General features: G+C 56.1%; 5 protein-coding genes across 5 annotated transcripts; 4 read left to right on the top strand and 1 right to left on the bottom strand.

Annotated features, from left to right (window-relative positions):
- Positions 1–4,738: 4,738 nt before the first annotated feature.
- Positions 4,739–6,135, top strand: V2A60_007662 (E3 ubiquitin-protein ligase RNF103; the record flags this gene model as incomplete). The annotated part of the gene is made up of 2 exons (XM_083258945.1): positions 4,739–4,968; positions 5,058–6,135. 2 exons carry the CDS (start codon positions 4,739–4,741, stop codon positions 6,133–6,135), a joined length of 1,308 nt encoding a protein of 435 aa, XP_083115071.1.
- Positions 6,136–6,864: 729 nt separating this feature from the next.
- Positions 6,865–7,917, bottom strand: V2A60_007661 (GPALPP motifs-containing protein 1; the record flags this gene model as incomplete). The annotated part of the gene is made up of 1 exon (XM_083258944.1): positions 6,865–7,917. One exon carries the CDS (start codon positions 7,915–7,917, stop codon positions 6,865–6,867), a length of 1,053 nt encoding a protein of 350 aa, XP_083115070.1.
- Positions 7,918–8,859: 942 nt separating this feature from the next.
- V2A60_007660 (uncharacterized protein) lies at positions 8,860–13,753 on the top strand (the record flags this gene model as incomplete). The annotated part of the gene is made up of 2 exons (XM_083258943.1): positions 8,860–9,243; positions 9,308–13,753. 2 exons carry the CDS (start codon positions 8,860–8,862, stop codon positions 13,751–13,753), a joined length of 4,830 nt encoding a protein of 1,609 aa, XP_083115069.1.
- A 324-nt stretch (positions 13,754–14,077) lies between these two features.
- On the top strand, positions 14,078–14,869 carry V2A60_007659 (uncharacterized protein; the record flags this gene model as incomplete). The annotated part of the gene is made up of 1 exon (XM_083258942.1): positions 14,078–14,869. One exon carries the CDS (start codon positions 14,078–14,080, stop codon positions 14,867–14,869), a length of 792 nt encoding a protein of 263 aa, XP_083115068.1.
- A 722-nt stretch (positions 14,870–15,591) lies between these two features.
- V2A60_007658 (RNA-dependent ATPase ROK1) lies at positions 15,592–17,751 on the top strand (the record flags this gene model as incomplete). The annotated part of the gene is made up of 1 exon (XM_083258941.1): positions 15,592–17,751. One exon carries the CDS (start codon positions 15,592–15,594, stop codon positions 17,749–17,751), a length of 2,160 nt encoding a protein of 719 aa, XP_083115067.1.
- Positions 17,752–18,116: the final 365 nt, after the last annotated feature.

Below are 18,116 nucleotides of genomic sequence, written 5' to 3'. Positions count from 1 at the left end.
TGAAACCAATCTCTCATGGGAATGCAGACATCTTCAAGACAATGGCTGGTGCATGCCAGTGTTTTGAGTCTACTGATGCTGGTGGCTGGCTGGCTGGCAGACGGACTGCACCCCAACTGAGACGGTGATTCAGACGACGGGCGCGTACCGGGCATCAGCACTCGGTACATTGCTACCGCGCTGTGGACTCTACTGACTTACTTACCAGTACAATCCGTAAAGGGTTCCTTGTTACTTATTACCGTCCGCGTGCACGGATAGGTATCCGAGTAATGTATGGTTTGATTGTGTTATCAAAGCGCCGGTAATTCCGCTGCAGCGCGGAAGAATCCATCTTGTGCCGTTATTTAATTGAGCCATGATTGTATGTATGTAGCCAAGATTGCAATATGTAGCCAAGGTTGTGTACTCAATACTTGGGGTCGGTCGTCGGTGCTGATGAGGGTTTACTAGATGTCTCTATCCGCAAGTTGCTTACGGAGTACTGAGTGTTACTTATGCAGGAACCACTTAAAAGGGCATCCCCGCTTGCCCGCAAAAACTCTCAACATGGCAGCCCCGCCTCCACTCGGTCCGTCCGCGGCGGCGGCGAGGAATGTAAAATGTAATTGGCGAGAGTCAACTGTTTAAATCCTGCCATGCGATCTTGGAGACTTGTTTTGCTGTTGATTTTCCTGTTGCCGGGAACGGTCGGAGCCTGAGGGATCAGTTTATCCATGTTGAAGCAGCCAAAGAAATCCGAGGGGAAAAAAAAAGAGGGAAAAAAAAAGGGCGAAAGTAAAATAAGTAGAGAAAAGTACAAAGGAAGCCACGGTCATCACGTTTGGTATTCTCAAACCTCCATTGTCTAGAGTAAAGAAAAACAAGCCAGCCACCAAGACAGACCGCGTTTGACGTTGGGAGACGACGCCGCCTCCCCCCCTCTTCTGCTTAGCTTGATGGACAAGATGAATCGCCCTGGATCAAAAACTCTGTCGCCTCCAAGGCGTTCGTTGCATGACAGTTGCATGACAAGTTGCATTGCAGTTGCATGGGAGGCTTGTCGTGCGGTTCATCGGGCCAGGCTGTGCAGAGGTGAGAGGGCGCTCGCCCGACTGGTACTGAGCACGCAGCTACTATAACGAGCTCTGAAAAAAATGGGAAAAAGAAAAAAAGAAGAAAGGAAAAAACAGAGACGTTTGTGGTTGTTCAACGAGGTTCTCCCCAGGTATTTTGCTGGTCTTGAGCGGGGTTCGTCCTTTGTCTGCATGCTCCAGATGGGAGCTGCACCGCTGCGTCATGATGCGCACGCGGGCGAGCATCTCGAGTTTTTTTTTTCTACCTCTTTCTCTTCTTCTTTCGTATTGATTCGAAAACGCCTATAGGGGAGGATGTGCTGCAGCGATTACCGGCAACACCGGGATTGTTTTTCCGCTTGTCCTCGTAAAAGATGGGCCTACACACACACAGGAATAAAAGGCCTCCCCCAACCGGGGGTTTTTGTCCAGTCAGGGCTTTGGAATCATCGCAGCGCCTCTCATTCTTGGCCGGTGGGCGGCGCTTGGTAGTTTTTGCTTGGCCTGCGTCACGGATACCAAAAAATAAATCAAAATATAAAATATATGAAATATATAAAATACAAAAGAAACGAAATATAAAATACTGGGGTAATTAGCGTATAGTAGGGACCATCACCAGTTTGTACGGCAAGCCCGGGCTGGCCGGATGATGCACCAGCCGAAAGAGTCCGTCGACGGGCAGAGAAAGGGAAAATCCCTGATTTACAAACAAAGACGGGATGGGGTCATAGTTGATGGAACGGAACCCTGGGAGAGTTTGCGGAGAAGAAGGAAACAACAATGATGGCACTTTGGCAATGGGAACCCGCGGGTTGCCCAAACAAGTTGGCCGTCGACGCACGACGACGCACGACGACGCACAGCCGATAATTAGGTTGGCGATCCCTTTGCCCAATAACTGCGCAGTCACATTACTTGCCAGTGCCAGTACGACCGGGAGGAGGAAAAAAAGTGAACGAGTTTTTTTTTTCTTTTTTCCTCTTTTTTTTAAAAGAGAATATCAGTACTTGTTTTACATGTATTGGGTAAGTAGAATCGCATCATGAGAGGCCAAGGTTCGTCAGGGACAATGCCGGTTGGCCAAGTATGGGCATGAACAAACCAGGTTTGGAAATGACGCCTTAGCCACGAACTGAATCAAACAGAGCCCCCTTTAACAAGGCTTTGATCAAGTATGAATCGTTGCCGAACGGATGCTACAGATTCGAAAAATGGCGCTGTTTGTAACCGCAACGGCTGTCTCATTTTAGAATATGAGACAAGCCTAAATTGATGGCACATCAGCCCATCGCTTATTTCTTTTTCTTTCTTCTATTTTTTCTTCTTTCTTCTTTTTTTTTCCCGACATTGCCCAGCATCTCTCTGGTCTGACGGCCACGGACCACAGACCACGGGCCACGGGCCATACATACGGGTCACAGGCGCGCGCCGCCGAAACGATGAGGGAGGTCTTTGCTGTTGGCGTGAAAGGGGAGGGAAACCATCCATCCACGCATCCATCCATCCATCGAATCTTGCCGAAGCCGACTCGGCGTTCAGACTCCATCCGCTTGGCGAGTCAGGTCGCGCTGCCTGCCCGAGGGCCTGACCAAGCGGCTGCGACAGGACAGGGGCGGCAACGTCAGCAGCCGTACGGATACCGGTAAGAGAGCATGGACTCTGACACGGTACCTTTTTTTTTTCCACCTTTTGCCCTGACTTGCGCAATCGACCTAATAGGAAAAAATACAGTAATAAGAGGACAGCGTAGAAGGAGTACCGAGTATCAACGTCTTGTGCGTACGTGGCAGAGCAAAGGCCATGGAAGTACTCCGTAGGTGGTATCGTGTGTGCGTGCGCCACCGGGGCTGTGTGCACCAGTCACAATAGGCCTCTCACTTGATGTTCAGGATGGAGTTGAATCATCTACCGAATAAGTAAATCTGCACCGGCAAGCTGGATAGCTCATCGTAAAAACCGTAGTAGTATTCAAGCCAACGCGGAGATGCATCTGTCTAGTGCCGTACCTAATAACAGTTTCGATGACGCCTGGTGGATAAAGCTACCAAGTTAGTTGGTTAGTAGGTGCTCGTCCCGAGTACCCACATCACTCCATCACTCTGACCACAGGTCGTTGACAGAGACGGAGTTTGAGAAGGCGTCTTTTTTTGTCAATCGTTGGGCTCTTGCCTCGTACGGGTAAAGCAAGAACGAGGTCATCAATATACCTGGTCGGGTTGTCTTTGTGGCCGGCCTGTATATGCTTGCGGAGGGAGGCTACTTGTTTGGCGATGCAGCCGTCCGATACTTACTTAGATGGCCAGCCCGATGATGGTAGCACGGGCGATACGGGGGGGCGATCATCGTTTGCCGCCAGAACCGTTTCTCTCGATTCGAACACACAATTTTGTTCTTCTCTTTTCAATATACTTTATTTATTTATTTGGAATCCAATGCTCTATTCGCCACAAACAGCCAAGAGCACTGTGGCTGCGTCATGGTTGGATTGGGCGGCGCCGCCACCAACTTGCACAGTACTGACTACCTTAGTAGGTAGGTACTAAAGTACTGGCAGGCCACTGTTTGGGCCTTCCCTCCCCCCGCTACAGAGCCCGCAAAGCTGTTAGCGCTGTACTGAGTAGTTTTCACTTGCGCCCGGCGCTACTGACGGGACAAGTGGAGCCGACCATCCTGCATGCAGCGCTGCTCCTGGAGTCCTACCAGCCAACCAAGCACCTGTAACCTACTCACCAAGTAAGGCCTACGGAGGCCATTGGTACCAGAGGGAGATCATCTGTAATCTGTAGCTACCAATGCACCACAGCCTCCATGTCAGCGAAAATGTAAGATTCATTCGTATACACTCAAAAAGATGTGAATCGAAACAGTCCCCCTCCCTCCTCCCTGTCTCCCTCCTCCCCCGTCCTTTTGCTAATCAAGCACCTAAAATAAACGGCACCACTTGGCCATCGTTCGGTCCCCTCACCATCCAACCAGCGCCACCTCCTCTTCCGACCGAGTATCCACTCTCGCTGCACTCCGCAAAGTCACGCCTCCCCCCCCCAGCTAGCCAGCCAGCCAGCTAGCCAGCCATCCAGCCAGCCAGGCCTACTCCTAACTGTCCTAACTGTCCTACTCAGTAGTACTGAGTAGTGCTCCAAGGCCCCAGTCCCCCCCCCCAGTCTCAGTCCAGCCCAGTCCACGCCAACAACCCTCGTCGTCCACGCTCACCACCACCGCCCCATCCATCTCCTGCCAGTCCAGCCTCCGTCGCCCACTTGGTTCCTCCATCCTTTCATCCATCTCTCGCTGTCGACGCAGATTTCGTCGTCGCTCGCTCCATTTCGAGATTTGTCACTGCTGACGCTCACCCGGGACCATCATCGATATCGATCTATCCCCCCCCCCCCCCCCCCCCCCCCCCCCCCCCCCCGGTAAAATTCATTGTCGCCTCCGCTCCTTCCGACCGGTCTACAAAGGCCTCGCCGCCCGCTCATCCCGCGCCAAGCGACACTGCCACGGATCCTACGTCGCCGACATTGCTCCTCAAACGGGCGCTTCATCACTGCGCCGTGCCCGCCTAAATTTCATGAGGTCCCCGTCTTGCTGCCTCTAGGCCCTTTTCACCTCTCGTCGACCTGATCCGCCGCTGCGATTGCCTACCCGTCTCTGCAACCGCTCCGTTCGCTCAAATCGCCAACATGGCGGTTCTCACCGACCTCGTCATCGAGGCCACCCGTGTCGCTGTTCGGGCCGCCACCGATACTCCGTCTCCCACCAGCAACTCGTCCGTCATCTCTACCACTTCGAGCTTGCCCACCGATTCCAACTTCCAGAACAATAAGAACTCGGATGGCAACAAGGACAGAGGCAGCTCGCCGCTTCTCTTCTTCGTCGCGCTAGGCTTTGGCGTCGTGTTTACTAACCTCTGGTAATATGATCCCTACTTGCGGCTCTGCCTTCTGCAGAACCCAATACTGCCACCTCAATCAGGTTAAAAGGTCCTAACTCGTGCCACAGGATCATCGTCGGTGTCAAGTACTGCTTCCGGTACAATGCCCGTAACCGCGCCCGACTCGGCGAGGACGGCGAGCCCTTGCCTCTGGAAAACATGCCTAGACCCCATCGCCGCCGCCGCGAAAAGAAGCTCATGACCATGGACGAGGTCAATGAAAAGTTCCCCATGATGAAGTACAAAACTTGGGTCATCGAGCGTGCTAGAGAAGGATTGCCTACCGCTGGTGGTGTAGACTTGTCAGCCAGCAGACCAACCAGCATCCACGAGGTTGAGGCCGTAGCCGCTATCCCTGCCACGAAAGAACACCAATCGTCCGATGCAGCAGATCCCGCTCCCAAAAGCCAAGAGCCCGCTACTGGTACTGAAACTGGGCCCGACGACAAGCCGTCGGAGACCGAAAAGAACAAGCCAATCAACAATGCCGACGCCGTCGAATCTGCTGGACAGACATCAACCGCGGCCACCACGAAACCTGATGACGTGCAACGAGTCGAGAGCCACCAAGACGATGAAGAGGAAGATGACGAGCATATCAATGCCGCTCTACCACCCGAATGCCTCGCCGCCCCTGGTGACTCTTGCGCTATTTGTATCGATACTCTTGAGGATGACGACGATATCCGTGGCCTCACCTGTGGTCATGCCTTCCACGCTGTTTGCGTCGACCCTTGGCTGACGAGCCGGCGTGCTTGCTGCCCGCTCTGCAAAGCAGATTACTATACGCCCAAACCCCGACCCAACCAAGATGCCGATGCCGCTGCCCAGACCAACCCTAGCTTGGATCCGCGCAGCAATACGCGCATGAATATGCCTACTAGTTTTGCATCCGCCTGGTTCCGCTCCGGCTCGTCTCACCCCCTACGCGCTGGTCGACGCTCAAGGACCAACACCAACACGGCAGAGACGCCTGCGCAACAACCCACTGAGAGTTTCAGTAACAGCATGGTGTCGTCAGTCCGCTCGGCTCTGCGCTTCGGCCGCAGGAATAACACTACCCAACCTGAGCAGGCGGCTCCAACCACCACAGGATTGACGCCTAGTCAATTAGAGTCTGGCACCAGACCGCAGATGGCGGCGTAAACCACCCTTGCCGAACCTATCCAATACTTTTAACGACATCTTTATCGCAACCGTCCTCCATTGCCCATGTTGCTCCTACAGGATGCTGTACCGCATTGTTCAAACAGGGGAGACATTTTCGCATCGAAACGGCGCTGTGACCTGCCACATCACTGGGCCGCCTCTTGCTCCAAAATATTGTTACCTGTCACTTATCCCACGGGACCAGGCCACCAGAGGGGGAGAAGCCGTCTATCCATGGTCTGAGAGATGGCTATGCAGTAGATGGCTCGCTGTGTTACGGACTCTGTACTGTCGCAATCTCTTTTCTTTCACTTCGTGGAGTGAGCGACACGACCTGACCTGTACAAGATGCATGCAACTGCGCAAAGTCTGGAGTCGATTTGGAATATGCCGTCTGATTTTATTGTTTTTATCTTAGCTTGCATTGTAACTGGACGGATACGGTAGCCACGGGTTTTGATTGATTGTTTTCGTCTTGTTATGTTTTCTGGGATGGTTCAATTGTTTCTTCATGTTTTGACAGCGGCGGAGTTTGGCTTTTATGCGGCGTACTAAATAGCCGCCTCTCCTCGGCGATGTATATATTTATATAAGCTACAGCGTGCCCGACACTTTTCATCGTCTTGATCGCGTTCCTGCAAACGACAACTCCAATGCAAGTGTGTCAAGATGTGTAGCTGACCGGCCACCGACACCGGTGATGCGGGATACGTGAAATCGTGCATGCTACAAGAACGAACCCTTTTGGAATCGCCCGCCAAAGTTGGCGCTCTTGGCCACGAGCTCCTTGCGCTGCGCCGTCCCAATCTTGCTGCCCAGCGCCATATCCTTTTCCCGATCAAAGGCCCTCTTGCTCGGGTCGTCGTCCTCCTCTTGGTCACCGCCTCCCCTTCTCGGGCCGCCGGCACCGCCGGCACCGGCGCCGGCGCCGCTCCTCCTCTGCTTGCCCGCCTGGTGCTCGTCGTAGAGGCTCCTTCCGCGGCTCGCCGCGATGGACGCCGCAATCTTGCGGTTCCGCTCGTCCTCATCGCGGGCGCGCGCGTCCGCCGCCGCCGCCTCCCCCGCCGGCCGGCCGCTGCCGTCGGAGCGGCCCAGAACGGCGTCCTGCAGGCGCTTGAGCTTCTCCTCGGGCGTCTCGGTCCATATGGCGGCCAGGCCGCCATCGCCGCCGCCGCCGCCACTGCCGCCGCTGGTGGATGTCGGCGCAGCAGAGGGCTTGGAGGCAAACTTGCGCGCCTTCATCTTGGTCGGGTCGCGCTCCGCGTAGCCGCTGCTGACGGGCGGCGCGAGCATCCATTCGTCGCGGGTCGGCGCGGAGGAGTCCATGGCCGGAGGCATGGCCGGGCCGATGGGGCCGCGGCGGGCGCCGCCACCGGCGCTGGGGAGCGCAGGACCGTAGTCGTCGGAGTCGTCAGAGTCGGAATCGGAGTCGGGGGTGTCGGCGGGTTGCTCTGCTGCTGCTGCTGCTGCTGGGGTTGGCGCCGGCGCAGGACCAGTGTCAGACTCGTCAGAGTCGTCGTCGAGGCCAATCTCGTCCTTGTCTTGCGTGACGGCAGATGGGGGCAACGAGGGGCCGAGAGATGCCTTGGAGGCTGGGGGCGCACTAGGACCGTAGCCACCGTCGCTGCCGTCATCGTCGTCGTCGAGGTCTATCTCGTCGGCGTTGCTGCGGGCGTGTTTGGAAGAGGACAAGGACGCGCCATTGTCGTCGCCGGGTTCAGGGGTGCGTTTGCGCTTGGCAGAGGTCTGGGATGGAAGTTGCGGCCCTATCGAAGACATGTTGGGCTTTGTTGGCTGAGAGTTGAAGGAGAGAGGGAAAAGGGTCTGACTTGAACGGGGTGGAGAGAGGCATCGCGGGTGAGTGAGTGTGCGCTTGTGCTGCGATTGGCTGACCGAGTGACGTAGCGGCGATCGCTACCCTGCCAGGTCGTCGTAGCTGGGAATGGCATTTCGTACAGAGATGTGACTGAGCGTGGCTATTCTTTTGGCTTTCTTTCCTTACTGAACTGAGCAATCAAAATTTGAACTCTCCGCTCCTCATCTAGATTTTTTCCTCTGTTTTCGATACCATTACACATGCCATCTCTCGTGTTCATGCTGGCAGCCGTAACAGGCTCGCTTGACCAAGGTCAGGCACACTACAACTTGAATATGAATAGAATGCAAAACTCGATTCCAGCTTCCAACTGTACTGCTGGTATACAGAGCATGTTACAGCCAAATAATACAAAGAATCGATGAGGGTCTCCGGCCACTGCGTGGTACTGGACAGCGTCTTGCCAAGGCCGCCTTGTGGCGGAGTAACACCGGGACCGCCACCGTTGGGCGAAGCTAGGCGAGCTACGCAGCAGGCAGGGCCTCTAATTCGTAGTGGCATGAGCTGTGCAACGTCGTCAGAGCTTCCCCCAAAAAGCCCACCAGCCACCAGCCTCCTCTTCCTTCTCCAACCACGACACGCCGCCCAGGCCCCAGGGCCCAACATTCACAGCTACTCGCAGCTTAATTAACGACGATATAACGCACGCTATACCCCATTCCGAGCCTGCTTTACCAGCCCTGTTTCTTAGCTCTCGCAATTGTTTTCCCAGTTGCTCGGCCGAGAGAGGGCGGTCCCGGGTACACACACCACGCAACCCCGAGCCAAACGACGAACCCCCCTCCCCCCAATTCGCCGACCAAGCCGCCCACCGGAAACCATGAAGTAGTACGACCGGCGGCGTCATGTCAGATTCAGAGCAACAGACAGCCGCTGCGCCAGAGCAGTCGGATGACGTACACGCGCCTGCGGAGGCAGCGGCCACCGCCGGCGGCACGACAGCTGTCAATGGCGCCGGCCATGTCGACGAGCATGACGAAGCTGATGTGCCGCAGCTCGAGACCGGCGAGGGTGACGGCGACGATGACGCGCAGGATAGGGCCGGTGCGGGCCCTGGAGGTGAAAGCACAGCAAGCACGCCGACAAAGCTGGGGCAGGCTCTCCCGCCGCCGCAGGAAGGCTCTGAGCTCGGCTCCGTCGACGCCGACTCGGTCGACCTCACGCCAAGGCGAATGCGCAGCCCAGTCGACTCGCTCACCTCCGGACAGGGCATATCGCCCTCAATACAGGTACGCACACATTCGTGACAGCTCCTCGTCTAGCCGACGAACCTATGCTAAGATGCAGGAACAGGGCTCCCAGATGTCCTCGCCCGGCAGCAGCGTCCTTCCCTCTGTCGCCTCCCGCGCGTATCTCAACAGCCCGACGCCGTCCTTCCGCCCCTTTGACCGGCGCTTCTCCTCACGCCTCTCCTCCCCGAGCGTGTATGGCCCCGGCAGCCCGCGCTCCCCGTCCCCGGCCTTTCTCGGCGGGCACTCCCGGAGCATCTCTCTGAGCTCCAACTTTCACATGGACGGTCCGGACACCGAGACGACGACCCCGCCCTGGGAGGTGGTCCGCTGGACGCGCCTGCAGAAGCTCAACGGTCAAGCCTTTTCCGAGTCGGGGCGACGCAACTTTGGCTCGCCGACCTGTCTCGCCGTCTCGGCCTCCATCGTGCTAGGCACCTCCAAGGGCATCATCCTGGTGTTTGACTACAGCCAGAACCTGAAGCTCATCATCGGTCCGGGAACAAAGGCTGTCGAGTCCGGCCCCATCACTGCCATTGCCGTCTCGGCGGATCATACCACGATTGCGGGCGGCCACGCGAATGGAAGCATCTTCACCTGGGACACGTCACGGCCGTCACGCCCCTTTCTCAGCATACTGCACTTGGAGAAGAGCGACGCGCAGCATCGCACAGTGGACGGGCACGTCGCAAATGTGTCCGTCATTCACCTGGGATTCCTGGGCACGCGACATACGGCTCTGGTTTCAGCCGACGACCGCGGAATGGCCTTTTCGCATCTTGCAACCAGAGGCACGGGAGCCTTGGGCCGAACTGTCAAGACGACGAGGATTCTTGGTCGCTACCCCGACGCGCCAAAGCCAGCTGGCAAGCCCGTGAAGCCGAGCACCGTGCTGGCTTTCGCCTCATTGCCACTGGGAAATATCGAATGCGCTACGGATATCTTGGGGCTGACAGCCATGCTCACGCCATATTTACTCGTCATCGTGTCTACCACGCCGGTGGCACAGACTCAACACAAATCAGCGCGGCCAAAAGACGTCCCGGCCCACAGCACCATGACGGGATGCCTGGCTTGGTTCCCCGCCGTGAAGCTAAAGACGCCGGATCCCGTCAGCAGGAGCGACATATCAAAGGTGAAGCTGGCGTATTGCTGGTCCAATGTGCTGACAGTACTCGACGTCACTGAAGTGCCCGGCGAAGATGAGGACCAGCCACCGAGCCTCCGGTTCAAGGCGCGTAGCAGATGGAAGTGCGAGGAGGCTATTGTTGCGGTGCAGTGGCTAAGCCGGTCTGTTATTACGGTGCTCACCATCTCGCAGCGCCTCATTGTGCTCGAGGACAGAACTATGCGCATGACGGAGGCCTTTGACCTAATGCAGCGCTACATGTACCACAAAGATCTCTACTCGAAGCAGCTGCATAGTTTGGTGGAGCAGCTGGATGAGGATGACCCTTCTATGCACGGGGTGGTGGCAGACGCATTCTACATGAGCTTCAAGGCGTACAAGGGCAGGATATTCATACTGGGATTTAACGAAATCTCGTTGGGCGCTCTTTCAAACTGGGCCGATCGGTTGATTGCCATGATGGAGCATGGCGACTACCTCGGGGCTATCCACCTGGCAACATCCTATTACACGGGTGACGCGGACAAGCTGACGGTTGGGTTGCCAGAGGATCAGGCTCAACGGCATACTATGGTCAAGGACAAGGTTCTGGAAATCATCAGCGCATCTCTCAAATATGCATTCACCCAGCGCAAAAGGGACCAGAGTGCTGCGGATGACGCCCACTTGAAACAACTAGCCGAGACCTGCTTTGTAGCCTGTCTCAATATTGGCAATATTGACTTTTTACTGGATGACATGTTTGAATGGTACGAGGACGCCGACGTCTCGGGTATCTTTCTCGAGGTGCTCGAGCCGTATATACTCGATAGGTCCATTGTCTTTATTCCGCCTGTCGTGGTCAAGGAGATGGTCAGTCACTATGCTGCGCAGGGCTGGGAGAGCAGACTCGAAGAGATGATTTGTCATATGGAGACAGCTACGCTCGATCTCGACCAAATCACACTACTGTGCAAGCAGCACAGTCTCTACGATGCCCTGACCTATGTCTGGAATCAGGCCATCCGCGACTATGTAACCCCCATGATTGAGCTTCTCAGCCTGCTAGTGCCGATCATGGCCAGTGGCAGCTTTGCCAGCAACGATGTTGGCGAAGACTTCAACAGCGTCAACGCTGTGAAAATATTTCCTTACCTTTCTTACACACTAACGAGCCGAATATATCCCAATGGCGAGCCGATGGACGAGGACATAGCGACCCAGGCCAAAGCTGAGATATACTGGTTCTTCTTCTCCGGGCAGACAATTACCTGGCCCAAAGGCAGTGGCAAGGCGTTTCTCACACGACCCGGAGACTTCGAACCTTCCTTCCCGTACCTAAGGCTTCTCCTGCACTACGATGCGCCGAGCTTTCTGAGCGCTCTCAACGAGGCGTTTGAAGACCCGTTTCTCAATGATTCTCCGGACAAGAAGACGAATGGAGCTTCGCCAATAGACATGCCCGAGGAACAGATTTTCGGGCAAACGATTAACCGACAATACATCTTGTCTATTCTTCTGGATGTCATGAACCCTGAAGATTTTGCCGCGACGGACACCATATACTTGGACATGTTTATCGCAAGAAACTTGCCTAAATTCCCCCAGTACCTTCTCTTCTCTGGCTCGACTCTCTCGAGAGTGCTCGAAGGTCTGTGCAACTATCCCGGTCAGGACTTGGCAGAGGACGCGCAGCTGAGTGCTGAATACCTGCTTTCCGTCTACCATCCAACGGATATGACTGCTCTGCTGCCGCAATTCAAGAGCGCAGGCTTTTATCGCATCCTGAAACGCATATTCAAGGTTGATAAGCAATTTGGAACGCTGATTCGCACCTACTTTGAGGATCCGGACGAGCAAGACCAAGTCTTTGAATGCCTTGCCGGCTGCTTACGATATTCCACAAAGTTGGGCTTCCAACAACGCAACGACATCCACGAGGCCATCCTTGATCATGCGAGAGACTTGCTAGAGCTGAGTCCAGAAAAGTCCGCTGTGGTGCTGGCCGGAGAGGCTACCGAGACTCAAAAACTAATCCTCGAAAGCGCATCTGATGCGCCGGACCTTCAGTTTGCCTATCTCAAAACGCTGCTGGACTCTGAGCGCGAGAAGCTTCCAGAAGAGATGCCGCCAGACCGGCATCTCATCGAGCAGTATGTGCGCCTCATGTGTACATTTGAGCCCTCACATGTGTCGGACTACATCAATTGCGTCCAAGCAGGAGATCTAAGACTGGATCAAGTTCTACCCACCATGGAAGAGACTGGTGTTGTGGATGCGACCGTGGCAATACTGACACGCGATGGACTGGTAGAAAAGGCAATGCAGCGATTGGTTGCACACTTTGGTACACTCGAGTCGGCGCTTCAAGGCGTCCTGTCGGGTGCCGCAGACTGGCAAGAAGATCCAGTCGATCTGCAAGCCTCAATCGAAGAACTGCTCCAGGGCCTGCAGAAGTACATGTACGTCGGAATTTGGCTTTGCCAAGGCCAGCAGAAGCCAACCAAGAGAGTCACGCAAGTACAGAAAAGCGCGAAAGATACAAAACCAGCCCTCACCACCGACGAGTCGCTGTGGTTGCAACTAATCGAGTCAGCTGTCAAGCTGACAAAGCAAATCTCACCCGAAATTCAAAAGGCTGTCGCCGATGCATCTTTGGACGGCGAGCGACTCTTGACACTGTTACGATCGCTGGTACAGCATACCTTTACCGCTTTACTTGCGTCTACGTCCGGCCAGAGTCCGGGACAGTCGACGTCCAAGCTGCTCGCTGCCGGCGGCACCAACCTTTCTTTCTTGAGGATCCTCCGTGCCTTTCTTGCCAACGCCGCGGCTACTTCCCCGAACCTCGCCGATCTGCGCGGCGTCCTGGCCTCCATCTTCTCGGCCTACGCTTACGAAGAATCCATTCTCCGTCTCTCCAACCGCTTGCTGGATAGAAGCCTGTTCGTGAATGTGAGCCAGTCAGTGGAGCTGCGCCAGCGAGGGTGGCGGCCGCGTGGATCGACCTGTGAGCACTGCGGCCGCCGTGTCTGGGGTCCTGGCGTTGCAGGTGGCGCCGTCTTTGAGGCCTGGGAGGCGAGGCAGGCCGCGGAGGACGCCAGACGCCTCGAGAAGAAGCAACGTGCCAGTGGCGAGCCGGGCACGGATGCGGATGGCAAGGGCAAAGGCAAAAGCTTGGATACCCGGCCCGTGAGCATGCTGCTTGAGGACAAGGACCAGGTAGCGGACGCAATCACGGGCACGACAGCGGTGGGGAGGGATCCCCCTCTTGGCCCACTGGTCGTTTTGGCCTGCCGTCATATATATCACCAGAGCTGTTTGGATGTGGTACAAGATAAACAGGAGAATGGCACAGGGCCTGCGCGTGACAGAGAGTATCGATGCCCAATCGACGGCTAGCAAAAGAAGGCATGGTAGAGGAACAGATCACCGCAACGATTATCATGTATAAATTAGACATATTTCATGGATTGAATCCGGGCCGTGCCCGTGTAAATAATAATATCGAAAGAGAACAAGTTTCATTGTGGATGAGACGTTGAGCATTCTTTCTTTTAATCACAAGCGGCGCCCGGGTGGGGCTGTCGCAATAGAGCTGTCGCAGCACTTGAAAGCTCGGAAGCTTCAACCCCTGTTCAGCAACATTCATCACCACCAAACCGTCTTGCTCACACGCGCGCGCGGCGCACAGCGCACCAAAGAAGGAAACAGAAAACCCACACAATGCCGGCCTCATCGGACGAAGGCGATGCCTACCTCTCCGACAACCACAGCTCGTCGGGCTCTTCGGGCGACGACGACGACGAGTCCCCGCCGCGGCCCGCCGGCCCCGTGCCGCAAAACTTCTTCGCGCCGCCCTTTTACGGGCGTCCGCCGACGCCCCTCCCGCCGTCGCCGTCACTGACCTCGCTGCTGCGGCCGTCGCGGCCGACGACGCCCGACGCCTCGGACGACGAGCACCACGCGACGACGACAACGGCGGCGACGACGACGGCGGCGGCGACGGCGGTGCCGCACGCGGCGCCCCGCGTGCCGACGTACGAGTACTACGGCTTCGTGCTGTACCTGCTGAGCAGCTTCGCGTTCCTCATGTACCTGCTGTGGAGCTACCTGCCGGCGCCGTTCCTGCACGGCCTGGGCATCCGCTACTACCCGGACCGGTGGTGGGCGCTGGCGGCGCCGGCGTTCCTCGTCACGGCGCTCTGCTACATCTACGTCGCGCTGGCGTCGTACAACCGCGAGATCCTGACGCTGCCGCTGCACCGCGTCGAGACGGTCGTCGACGACGCCGGGCAGCTCGCCGTCGTGGACGCCAAGGGCCGCCTGCGCGGCAGCCACGCCAGCCGCGAGCCCAAGCTCGACGCCCGGGGCGGCCTCCGCTGGCGCGACGTCTGGAGCGAGGGCACCGACGCGGTGCTCGACATTCCGCTGTCGGCCGTGTGCGAGGTGCTGTACGGCGAGGGGCGGGATGTGGACGACGAGGACGAGGAGGATCTGTGGACGAGGACGACGTAATCAGTGCGGCGCTCTTGCCCTTTTATGTACATTGTTTTGTGACGGGGTTTTTTGAGCCATGATACAATTATATGGCTTCGCAACATGGCAGCGGCGTTTTTTTCAACTTGGAATTTTGGAGGGCTAGAAACCGGTCCTTGTGTATACGTGCATTTCTGAGCAGCGCTATGAGGAAGGGGGTTGGCAGGATTTATTGATGTATACCAGCGGCAGAATAGACACTAAAAAGAGATACAACATAGGGTGTCAAGACTCGAATCGTCTGTGATGTGCTTGCAATCGCACTACGTGGACCTTTGTAGGAAAGTGAGCCAAGGCGATGACTGTTGTAACAGAAACCGGGCTGATCAAGTACAAGTACGCATTCATACCGGGATTTTTATTTCCTAATAATCGCCGAAATTCGGTTGGGACAAGATATCGTCGGCGTCAGTTTCAAGACTGGAGCAAGAGCAAAACACCAAATCAAACCAAGCCTCATTCAATCTCCAATAGTATGGCATTTTCGAGTAAAAGGTCGTTGTATTTCATGGTAGTCGTCGGCGCCGCATAGCACCCGACTCCACCCAGGACCTCCCCACCAAGCTCGGGACCCAGAAAAAAGTTGATGCTGCCGCCGTTTAAAAATTTCCATTTTCCCTACAAACAGTGAAACGAGCGCACACCCGAACGGCTGACATCTGCCCCTTCAATATCTGTTTCTGTAGAGCCTGCGGAGCAGAATGGATATCCTCAAGGTGCTATCCCGCGGGACCAAGCGCACGACAAAGGGTGTAGGACATGCTGCAAGTGCGCCGGCCAAATTACCTTCGTCGACCGGCGTCGCGGCCACCAACCCGCAGCTGTACCATGACGAGGTGCGTGGGCAGAAGCGCAAGCGGCCCAAAACGGAAAGGCAGGCTCCCGACGGCCCTGCGGCGGAGGAATTGCCGCAAGTTGACTTCTTCGCCCCCAAAGCCGAACCAGACGCCTCGAAATCCAAGTCACACGACTCCAAGAGCAAAGGCGGCGAGCGGGCCACGAACACCGCACTCAAACCGGCGAAGCGAATTAGCGAAGACGAGTGCCGACAGATCTTGAGGTCACACCGTCTCAAGGTGACACTCATGTCGAAGCAGGAAGACGAACCCAAGAAAGTCAAGAAGAGCAAGAAGAAGAAGGCGGCCGCCGAGGAACCCAAAAAGGACGAGAAGAAAAAGACACAGCTGTTTCCACAACCACTCGAGACGTTTGGCCAACTGCGAAGTACGTATGGAATCTCGCGACGCGTTTCTGAGAATCTGGTTGCGCAGAGCTATCGCGTACCGACGGAAGTGCAGCTAGCGAGCCTGCCATTGCTTCTTCAGCCGAAGCAGGCGCTCGGAGACTGCGATGCCGACGGCCTGGAGAATGGTGTAGATTTTCTGGCAGTGGCGCCGACTGGAAGTGGCAAGACAATCAGTTTCTTGATCCCAGCCATCAACCAGATCATGCGACGAAGAGGCATGAACCCCGACGACCTCGAGGCGACGACGACACGACACGAGCTTGAGGCTGTCATTTTGGTCCCCACAAGAGAGCTGGCCCATCAGATTGTGAACGAGGGACTCAAACTGCTGCAAGGAACCGGCATCAAGATCATGGCCATGAAGAAGCAGATGAACCTGGACACAGAGGAGCAGGAGGTAGTCGAGGACAGTGCGAGTGATGAAGAGGATCAAGGCGAGAGCGAAGACGAAGACGGAGATGATAAGCCAGAGACCCCAAAGCGCCAAAACAAAGCAACAGCGGCCAAGCCTGATATCCTGGTTACCACGCCGCAGCTGTTACTTAATTTCCTTACTTCTGGGTCTGCGACGACTCAGCGCGTGCTGCCCGACGTCAGAGATCTGGTTCTTGACGAGGCGGATGTACTGTTGGATGTGCTCTTCCGCGAGCAGACAATGGGTGTTTGGTCCGCCTGCACCAACGCGAATCTGCGAGTCTCTTTCTGGTCGGCTACGATGGGGTCCAACATTGAAGCTGTCATTACGGACAAACTACAATCAAGGGCCGATGGGTTGAGCATCCATCCTAAGCCGTTTGTCCGCTTGGTTGTCGGCCTAAAGGATACGGCCGTGCCCAACATTGTTCATAAACTTACATACACTGCTAGCGAGCAGGGTAAGCTACTTGCCCTGCGCCAACTTTTACATCCTACGACAGCAGACGACTCGGGTCCTCCTCTGCGCCCCCCGTTTATTGTCTTTACGCAAACCATTGACAGAGCGACAGCTCTTCATGAAGAACTCAAGTATGACATACCACTGGAAGCGGGCGGCTCAACCAGAATCGCTGCCCTGCACAGTGGCCTACCCGAATCCGCGCGGGCCGCCATCATGCGCAAGTTCCGTGCCGGCGAGATCTGGGTGCTCATCACCACAGACGTCCTTGCCCGCGGTGTGGACTTTGCTGGCGTCAACGGCGTCGTCAACTACGACGTTCCCGGCTCCAGCGCGGCCTACGTGCATCGCGCCGGCCGCACCGGGCGCGCAGGACGTGAGGGCGGCATCGCCGTCACGTTTTACACCAAGGAGGACATACCGTTCGTCAAGACGGTCGCCAACGTGATTGCGGCGAGCGAGAGGCAGGCAGGCAAGACGGGCCAAGACGCCAGCGTCCAGAAGTGGCTGCTCGACGCGCTGCCCAGGGTCAACAAGGCGGACCGCAAGAAGCTGCGCGAGCGCGGCGTCGAGTCGCGTCGCACCGGGACGACCAAGGCCAGGATCACCTCCACGAGCGGCTACGAGCGGCGCAAGGAGAATAACAGACGCGGCGCCATCGAGGGAAGCAAACGCCGAAAAACACAGCAAGACGGCGACAGTGGCGATGAGGATGGCGAGTGGGGAGGTATTGATGACTAGGCCCAGCAATATTCTTCTACGTGGATTTATGTATTTAACCAGGCATATACAAAGAGTTTTGTAAAAGCGACGTTTGTTTCCCGCCACTTTCTGCTACTTTGAAATGGTCTAGACCGGGTAGTTTCGCCATCGAGGCAGTTGTAGGCTCATCGAAGATGAAGATGCCCCTTTTACAGTTTGCCAGCGAGCTGCGATTGCGGTGACCCCTATTTCTTGCTACTATCTTTGTGCTTTGAAGAGGAAGAATACAGACAACAAAAAAAGAAATTTGCTGTGCTTTAGCAATTTGCCGAGACTCTTGGTATTAGTCTTGGCTTTCACACCTGAGGGAAAGTAGATTGCAGGGGGGGCGATGCGCCGACGCG

This window comes from Cordyceps javanica, chromosome 5 (assembly GCF_051103115.1).
Source record: "Cordyceps javanica chromosome 5, complete sequence".
Lineage (NCBI taxonomy): Eukaryota > Fungi > Ascomycota > Sordariomycetes > Hypocreales > Cordycipitaceae > Cordyceps > Cordyceps javanica.
The sequence above is the reverse complement of the archived record's forward strand: the minus strand, read 5'-3'. Positions and strand labels throughout refer to the sequence as shown.